An 8,623-nucleotide genomic window follows, 5' to 3' on the forward strand; every position below is an offset into this window, starting at 1 on the left:
TTACCATTCTGAGCAATTTTTATGTTTAAATTTGAAACTCCCTGACAGCAGTAATTCCTTAAACCCTGAACATTAACCTTGATCTTGAGGATGGATGGTCACTCTAGCAGGCAGAGAGGAAAGGGGCCGTCTATCCCAGACTTAGACCTGGAAAAGGATGAATGTCTACCCATGTCCTCCTTCGAGTTCCGTTACTGTCAAGTTGAGAAGCAGAGCCTGAAAAAAGAGACTCTGTGTAAGACTCTCTGTATAGAGGACGTGCTCTCAGGGGAAAGGGGGTGAGACAGGTAGGATACAGCAGCAGAAGAATCCTAAGCAAGACTGTGGCATCAGATGAGGACTGACTTCACTCAATCCCACAAGGATGTCCAGAACAGGAACTACACCAGAGTTGATTCCTCCTTGAGGTAAGGGCTCAGTCTTCTCTATCTCCACACAAGCAATATGGCAATTCTTTTCTAGAGCTGGTCTCAAAATAGGGTGCATCAGAATCACCTGGTGGGCTTATTAAAACAGACTGTTGGGCCAACTCTCAGTTTCTGATTCAGTAGGTCTGAGGTGGGGGCCAGAGAATTTGTATTTCTGAGAAGCTCCCAGGTATTGCTGCTGCTGCTGGTCCAGGGACCACACTTTTGAGAATCACTGCTCTACAGAAAACAGCTGTGAAGCTGTACCAGTCAACACTCACAGCATCTAGAAAAGGGAGATCTGAGTGGCATCAACTACAGGTATGAACTTGGTGTCTTCCTCATGAAGGCACATAACAGGGCTAGAGGATTAGACCATAAGCTGTGGCCGGGTAGACTACATTTTCAGATCATATTATCTAGATCAGTGGTATTCTGTTATTTTCCTGTTATCATCCTGCATCTCCAGCCAAAGCATTGTTGAAACACTCCAACTCACCTCAGCCTTACTTTTGGACTTGAGGGGAAGGATCTGGCAGGTAAGTGAGGCCTTAGAGAGGAAGCGGCCGCACCTCACTAGGCAAGCATGGTGGAGTCAGTTGCAATGAGCACACAATCCTCAACAGGGGGATAGACAATTATTAGGGGGCAAGCCTCCTAGACCACGTTAGAAGCTGTTTGATGTTTATTTATGAAATTAAAGGAAGATGGCTTTTTAAAAACTTTTTTAACGTTTATTTATTTTTGAAAGAGAGACAGATCACGAGCAGGGGAGGGGCAGAGAGAGAGGGAGACACAGAATCCAAAGCAGGCTCCAGGCTCTGAGCTGTCAGCACAGAGCCAGAGGCAGGGCTCGAACTCCGGGACTGCAAGATCGTGACCTGGGCTGAAGTCCGACGCTTAACCGACTGAGCCACCGAGGCTCCCCAGAAGATGGTTTTTGAAGGCAACTTTTAATTTCATAAGTCCCAGCAGAACCCATAATACACTGCCCCTGACCCTGGGGATCACCACCAGATGAAGAGGAATGTATAAAAGTAGTTGAAATACTTGGCCCGTAATGTTCTCTCGGAGTAGGGTTCATAGTATACCTGGTACCCCTGGGCTGCAATGTCCATCTTCACGCAGTCCAGGAGGTCTTTGACCTGCGGGGCCGCCTTCCAAGGCCCGAACTTGACAACGGACTTCTTTTCAAACTCGAGGCCACGCAGGGCGTCTGCGCACTGGGCTGCCTCGTCTTCCGTGCGCACCACGCACACCAGCACTTTGGAGCTGCGCGCCGCGACGGCCTCGGCGCGCGCCAGGCGCACCATGAGCTCCAGGTTCTCGCTGTAAGCCGGCACCCGCAGCAGGAACTGCTTCCGAGCCACCTGCTCTGCGAAGATCTGTGGCGTGTCCTCCAAGAGCTTGACCAAAGGCTTGATTTCGTAAAACTGCGCCTCCCGGTACACCTCCGGGATGTGCTGCGTGGGCAGGTGCTCGCTGCGCAGGTAGTCCAGGATCGGTCCGAAATAGGTGCCGGGGCGATCGATGAAGAAGCGGCCTTCTGCATCCAGGCAGGCCTTTGTGGAGCTGGAGAACATCTCTGCCAGCTTGGAGCCGGGGACTTTTCTCAGGGTGCTCACGGTGGTGGTGTACACCTCGCCTCCCACGTTAAGCTCCACAACGGGGCACACCTGAGAGCACAAGAGGCCGAGTGAAACCAATAGCGCCACCTCCAGGGAGCTCGTGGCTTATTGTCAGGTACTAAATATTAAAGGATATTTGTCCAAGACGCTGCTAGGGAGGCAAGTCCCAGTGACAATGCTGGCAAACTCTGTGGCCTTTGGCAAGGCTTTTTTCCTCCCGGGCCCGTTTCCTCATTTCTAAAGTGGGTTCTAAAGTGGGGATATGGACAATAGCTAAAACATGGAAAGAGCCTAAGTGTCCATCAACAGATGAATGGATCAAGAAGATGTGGTTTATCTATACCATGGAATACTACATGGCAATGAGAAACAATGAAATCTGGCCATGTGTAGCTACATGGATGGACCTTGAGGGTGTTATGCTGAGCGAAATAAGTCAGGCAGAGAAGGACAGATATCATATGTTTGCACGTATAGGAGGACTAGGAGGAACTTAACAGAGGACCAATCGGGAGAAGAAGGGGGGAAATGGTGGGGGAAAGGGAGAGAGGCAAACCATGAGAGACTCTTGAATGCTGACAAAAACTGAGGACTGATGGATGTGGGGGGGAGGGGGGGATGGGCATGGAGGAGGGCACTTGTGGGGATGAGCACTGGGTGTTATGTGGAAACTAATTTGACAATAAACTATTTGTAAAAAATAAATAAATAAAAAAGAAAAAAGAAAACTATAAAAAAAAAAAAAACTAAAGTGGGGATATGGAGGTGTTGTGAAGTCAGAAGTTCCCAAGGTGGGATGCTCAGATCTAAGATCTAATGAAAAGCAAAAAAAAAAAAAAAAAAAAAAAGGGGGGGCGCATTTTCAACCTTTCAAAGACGGTAAGAAACCATACATGTATTCATTTCATACAGGAAGCATTTCTTGGGTATTTACTGCTTGTCCACATCCCATGGTGGGAGTTGGGGATACAAATTCTTTTATTTATTTTTTATTTGAGAGAGAGAGAGAGAGTTCAGGAGTAGGGGAGAGGGGCAATGGGAGACAGAGAATCCCAAGCACGGAGCCCAAAGCAGGGCTCGTTCCCATGACCCTGGGATCATGACCTGAGCTGAAATCAAGAGTTGACACTCAACAGACTGAAGCACCCAGGCACCACTCGGGGAATACAAAATCTTATTTAACGGTCAGAAGTTCCTATTAGCAGTTGGCATGACTTTAAGGGAATTTGTTTGATGTTTTTCAAAATGTGGGCCAATGGGGGGTTAAATAAGAGGAATATTCGGGGCACCTGGGTGGCTTAGTCGGTTAAGCGTCCGACTTTCGCTTAGGTCATGATCTCGCGGTTCGTGGGTTCCGGCCCGCGTCGGGCTCTGTGCTGACTGCCAGCTCGGAGCCTGGAGCCTGTTTCAGTCTGTGACTCCCTCTCTCTCTGACCCTCCCCTGCTCACGCTGTCTCTCTCTCTCCTAGAAATAAATTAAGCATTAAAAAATTTTTTTTAAATAAAAAAATAAATAAAAAACAGGAATATTCTTAGTGCTGAAAAAGGTCAGTAACACCAGATACAATGGGTACAAAATTGCCTCATAGCACTTGTGGGGATGAGCACTGGGTGTTCTATGGAATCCAACTTGACAATAAACTATTTAAAATTAAAAAAAAAAAAGTAAAGTGTGGGGCCAATGGAAGTTAGGTTTAGCTGGTCAACAGCATTTTTAGAGGCCTCTTCTCTGTGCCAAACCTTGAGTTGTGCACTGAGGATGTGGTTAAGACCCATGTGGTACCTGCCTTGGGATGCCCACAGGCCAGTGCAGAGGGGATGTGGAAACAGGCTGAGTCAAGCTGCATTTAGGGAATGCAAAGTGCTGCCAACAGATCTAACAAAAATACCAGATTATTATACATGAGGTGATACACTAGTGCCTATCCTTACAAACCAGTTTCCTGAATAACTTTGGTTATTTAAAATTCATTCACTCAGGGGCGCCTGAGTGGCTCAGCCAGTTAAGCCTCCAACTTCAGCTCAGGTCATGATCTCACAGTCGTGGGTTTAAGCCCCGCATTGGGCTCTGTGCTGACAGCTCAGAGCTCAGCTCAGATCCTCTGCCCTCTCTCTCTGCCCCGCCCCCACTGGCACATGCCCTCAAGTGCAGGCACACACAGGTGTGCATGTGTTCTCTTTCTCTCTCAAAAAGAAATAAACATTAAAAATAATAAAAATAATAATTAAAAAAAAAAACAGGGCTCCTTGGTGGCTCAGTCAGTTAAGCATCCAACTCTTGATTTCGGCTCAGGTCATGATCTCGCAGTTGGTGAGTTCAAGCCCCACGTCAAGGCTCTGCACTGACAGTGCTTGGGATTGTCTTTCTTCTTCTCTCCCTGCCCCTCCCTCACTCTCACTCTCTCATTCTCTCACTCTCTCAAAATAAATACATAAATGTAAAAAATAATAATAAAATTCATTCACTTGGTCACTAAAACACAGATGTGCCAGGTACCTGGTACACAATGAGGAACAAGCAGGAGTCTCTCCCCTCATAGTCTAGTGACTGTGCAGAGTGCTTTACATTCAGTCCCTAACTCAGTCTTCACAGCAGTCCTATGAAGAATGTATTAAATTCCCATTTTACACATGAAGAAACTAAGGATTAAGGAGCTGAAGTAAACTGCCTAAAATCAACTAGTATTAAGTGATGTCAGAACTTAAACTCAGGACCAATTTACCCCAAAGCACGTGCTCTTAGTCATTACATCAGTTAGTGTTCAACCTTGAAATACCTCCACTTACATTCCCTTAATTACTCATTCTTTAAAAAAAAAAGGTAGAGGGGCCCCTGGGTGGCTCAGTCTGTTGAGCACTGACTCTTGATTTCGGCTCAAGTTATGATCTTGTGGTTCATGAGTTCAAGCCCCACGTCGGACTCTGCGTTGACCATGCTGAGCCTGCTTGGGATTCCCTCTCTCTGTCCCCCCCCCCCCCCCCCCGCTTGTGCTCTCTCTCAAAATAAATAAACTTTAAAAAAATTAAAAAAAACAAAAAAGGTAGAGAGGGCCTATTACATTCAAGCCCTCCTCCTGAGCAGATGGATAGGACACAGTCCCTGCCCTCAAGGACCTCACAGAGGAGAGAGGGAAACAGACGCTTAAATGTGTAGGCGCTGAGAGGGAACACTGGAAAGCATGGATGTGTGTTGGAGGTTGTCAGGGAAGGTTTCCTAGGCGGTGTGATGGCTGCAGCAGCAGAAAAGATCGTTACAGTGTCAGAGGGAAAGCTGCGTTTCCACCCAGAGACTCTGCCACTGGTCTTTACAGAGCCAGGAGGAGTGATAGGATTCAGGAATGTCCTTGGTTCTCATTTAGGTGTGACTTCATCTTCAACTTGTCTGTGGGCTCTACCCCTAAGATTAAAATACTGGAATGAAGAGAGTCAGAGGCAGCCAAACTGCTGGGGGAAAGAGCTGAGTTGCCATGGCAACAGCTCTTACCAGGGGACAGTTCTGCCCGCTGGAGTGGAGAAGGGAGACCGAATGGATGCATTCTGACAGCAGCCAAACAATACAGCCAGGAGAAAAATAAACCCAGAACCTGTGATTTCCTTTTTCTCCCATGAACCTCAAGGCCCCTTGGCAAGGATGTCTGGTGAGCCCTGAGGTGGCTCTGTGAAGCCACTTTTGCAAAGTTACAGACTTTAACCCTAGAAGGGATCCATGTGCTTCATCCCTTCTGTGCCACTGAAAGCTCGCAGGTGCTCTTGATGACCCCCTATTACAGGCCAGGAGAGGTCAGAAAGATGGATCACATAGCCGGGAAGTGAAGTCAGAGCTGCAACCAGACCCGTGTCTGACTCCAGTACAAATGGGTGTCCTACCCCTCCTGACATCCAGTCCTACTGCTTTCTGTAATTAGCGATGTGCCTGGGGCAGCTCACTTTCTTCTGTGGGCTTAAGCCTAGTCATCTATGAAATAGGGAGGCAAAACGGACAAAGAGAACTCTAAGCCTCTCCAGTTCTGAAAGTCTAATGAGTCCAACCCTTGAAATGTTGTTTCTGAAGCTCATTTCCAGATGCTTCACAAAATAGCTTCCTGCCCTGATATCCTCACCCCCGTTTCTTTACCAAATAAGGCAGCCTTGTTCCTGAACTTCTTAATTCTGTCCCTTGTTTCCCTCCCTTTTCCCCCAAATCTCCCGGTTCCTTTGGAAATCCCAGACCTCCTACCTCACCCACAAATACTACAGTATGTTTCTAGCAGATAAAGACTTCTTTTCCACCCCTCATCTGGACCATCTGCCCATTTTTGTGGCCCCAGTTCCCCACCTTTTCTACCAGTCACCCTGAAGGGACATTCCTGGGTAAGAAAGCCTGTCTCAGGCCCTGCGGGCATGAGCTGGGGAAATACACTCTTTAGGAGCTCTTGCTAGGTATCAGGCCAGAGCTGGTCCTCCCCGAGCACACTGGGATGAATCAAACAGGCCTAGCTCTCACCCAGTTGTAGTCCAAAGGGCTCCTACACACCTGCAAACCCCCTGTCAAAAATTCATACATTTCCTTAGGTCACCCTTAGGAGAGTCAGTGGAGGGACATCTCCACTCACATGTCCCCCAGGTCCCTCTAGATCTCTCCCCACTCCACAACCCTGACCTTTTCATTGTCTCCCAACTCAGTCATCTGAGTCACAAATCCAGGTTGTAATCTTGCAGTCTGCTCCCATCCTCGACCTCCTCGCACACAGATAATCAATAACCAAGTCCTGGTGATTCTAAATGCTGGTCAATTCCACGGCTCTCTGCCCCCTTGATTGCCCTCTGATGTGGTCACACCTTGCATTAAACACTTCGGTGGGGGCTGCCGAGGAGTCTTGATTTGGCCTCAGGTCATGATCCCAGGGCCGTGGGATCCAGCCTCGAGTCAGTTCCATGCTCAGCACGGAGCCTGCTTGACATTCTCTCTCTCTTTAATAAAAAAGTAAAAAGTAAATAAAACAAACATTTGGGTAACCTTGCATTCCCTTCTAGATAAACTCTAGACTCTTTCATGAGGTTTACAAGGCTCTCTGCAGCCCTGGCAACCAGCCACCAGAACCGCTCTCCCGCACCCATCCAGAACAGGCCGGTCCCCCTGGCCTCCAGGACTTCACTCATTTGCCGCCCACATTCCCTTTATTTAGCCCACTCATCCTTCAAGTTAATTCCTCCAGGAATCTTTCTAGATGGGTTGTCTCCTTGTGATCCTACAGGGCCCTGTACTTCCATCGTCATGGTAGTTAACTCTTGTAATTCCATTTGTTCATCTGTATTCCAACGAAACTGTGAGGTTCCTAAGGGCTGACTACCCCAGTTTCATCTTTATGTCACCAGTACCTATTACAGGGCTGAGCACACTAGGATGCTCAATAAATGTCTGCTCAATTGACTGGGGCTTACCTGCTGCACTGATTTACAGGAGCACCTGTTATTCTGATAAAAGCCAATCTTTCCCTACCTGGCATCCTGCACCGTGCTGGCTCTCTCTCTTGCTCAGTAATTCATTCAGACATTTATTGAGTACCTAGGGCGGCCCTACCTCTGAGCAGGTGACTTTGTCAACAGCCAACCGCAGTGATGTCACCGTCGCCCTATGGGAAAGAGCCACAGTCTCCTCACTGCTGGATCCGTTTTGCCCTTCTACAAGTCTTCAGGATGGCACCTAGCCATCAGAGATTAGAATGTTCTGCTCCTGAAGTGCGCTGGGCCTTTTCCTGATCCCCCGCAGCCGCCTCCCCCCACCCCTCCCCAGCAAATTCCCCTCAACCAAGTCCTGGGAGGAGGCAGGCAAGCAGGTGGACTCGGGACCCAGCCAGTGGCCAGGGGCAGGCTGGAGAGGATGAGGATGTGGTGGGTAAGGGAGCCTTTCGTTGAGTCGTCAGCTCCCAAACGTGGGAGGAGGAGGGGCAGAGGAAGACGCGGGCACTAGGGCAAGCCTGCGAGGAGACACACAGAAAACAGCTAAAAACAAAGACTCAGGAGACCAGCGTGGGCAGCAACGCCGGAGAGAGGGCAAAGAGGAGCGGCTGGACCGAGCCGGGAGGGGACCGGTCACCTGAGCGCTGAAGGAGAGCGACCAAAGCCAGAGCTAGCTGGAAGAGAAGAGCGCCCAGCCAGAGGCCCGCCGGAAGCAAGGGAACTCAGACCCGGGCGCACGGGGGACACTGGGGAAGGAGTGGAAGAAGGCAGAGAGGCATGGGGACCGCAGACAGAGCCGCCCGCCCGCCCTGCTGCGGCGCACTCACCACCGGCGGGCCGGCGGAGGGCGAGGCCCGGTGGGGCCGCAGGGAGCGGGGCCCCGAGGTCAGGCTCATCATCTTGTTCCCGCAGGCGGCTGGGCGCCCAGCCCTGCCACGTGCCAGCTACTTGTGGCTGCCTGGCGGAAGTGCACCTCTGCTCCACGCCCCCCAGGTGGGGCAAAGTGCGCCCAGGGTGTGGGTAGAGCCCAGGGTTGACTTGGGCTCCGACAGGCTTGCCGTGAGTCCCCGAGGCTGGTCACCGACTCTCTCTCTGAGGGGCTTCCCAGACAGCCAAACCGGGGAGGCAGAGGGAATTGACATTGACAGC

At 49.8% G+C, this 8,623-nt stretch overlaps 1 protein-coding gene across 1 annotated transcript; it reads right to left on the bottom strand.

The window, feature by feature from the left end:
* Nucleotides 1-1,292: 1,292 nt before the first annotated feature.
* KCTD14 (potassium channel tetramerization domain containing 14) lies at nucleotides 1,293-8,378 on the bottom strand. The gene is made up of 2 exons (XM_039228767.1): nucleotides 8,302-8,378; nucleotides 1,293-2,083 (listed from the first exon to the last, which is right to left on the bottom strand). Exons 1-2 carry the CDS (start codon nucleotides 8,371-8,373, stop codon nucleotides 1,415-1,417), a joined length of 741 nt encoding a protein of 246 aa, XP_039084698.1. The 5' UTR covers nucleotides 8,374-8,378; the 3' UTR covers nucleotides 1,293-1,414.
* Between the last annotated feature and the right edge of the window lie 245 nt (nucleotides 8,379-8,623).

This window comes from Hyaena hyaena, unplaced genomic scaffold, assembly GCF_003009895.1.
Source record: "Hyaena hyaena isolate Hyena2069 unplaced genomic scaffold, ASM300989v1 scaffold_34, whole genome shotgun sequence".
Classification (NCBI taxonomy): domain Eukaryota; kingdom Metazoa; phylum Chordata; class Mammalia; order Carnivora; family Hyaenidae; genus Hyaena; species Hyaena hyaena.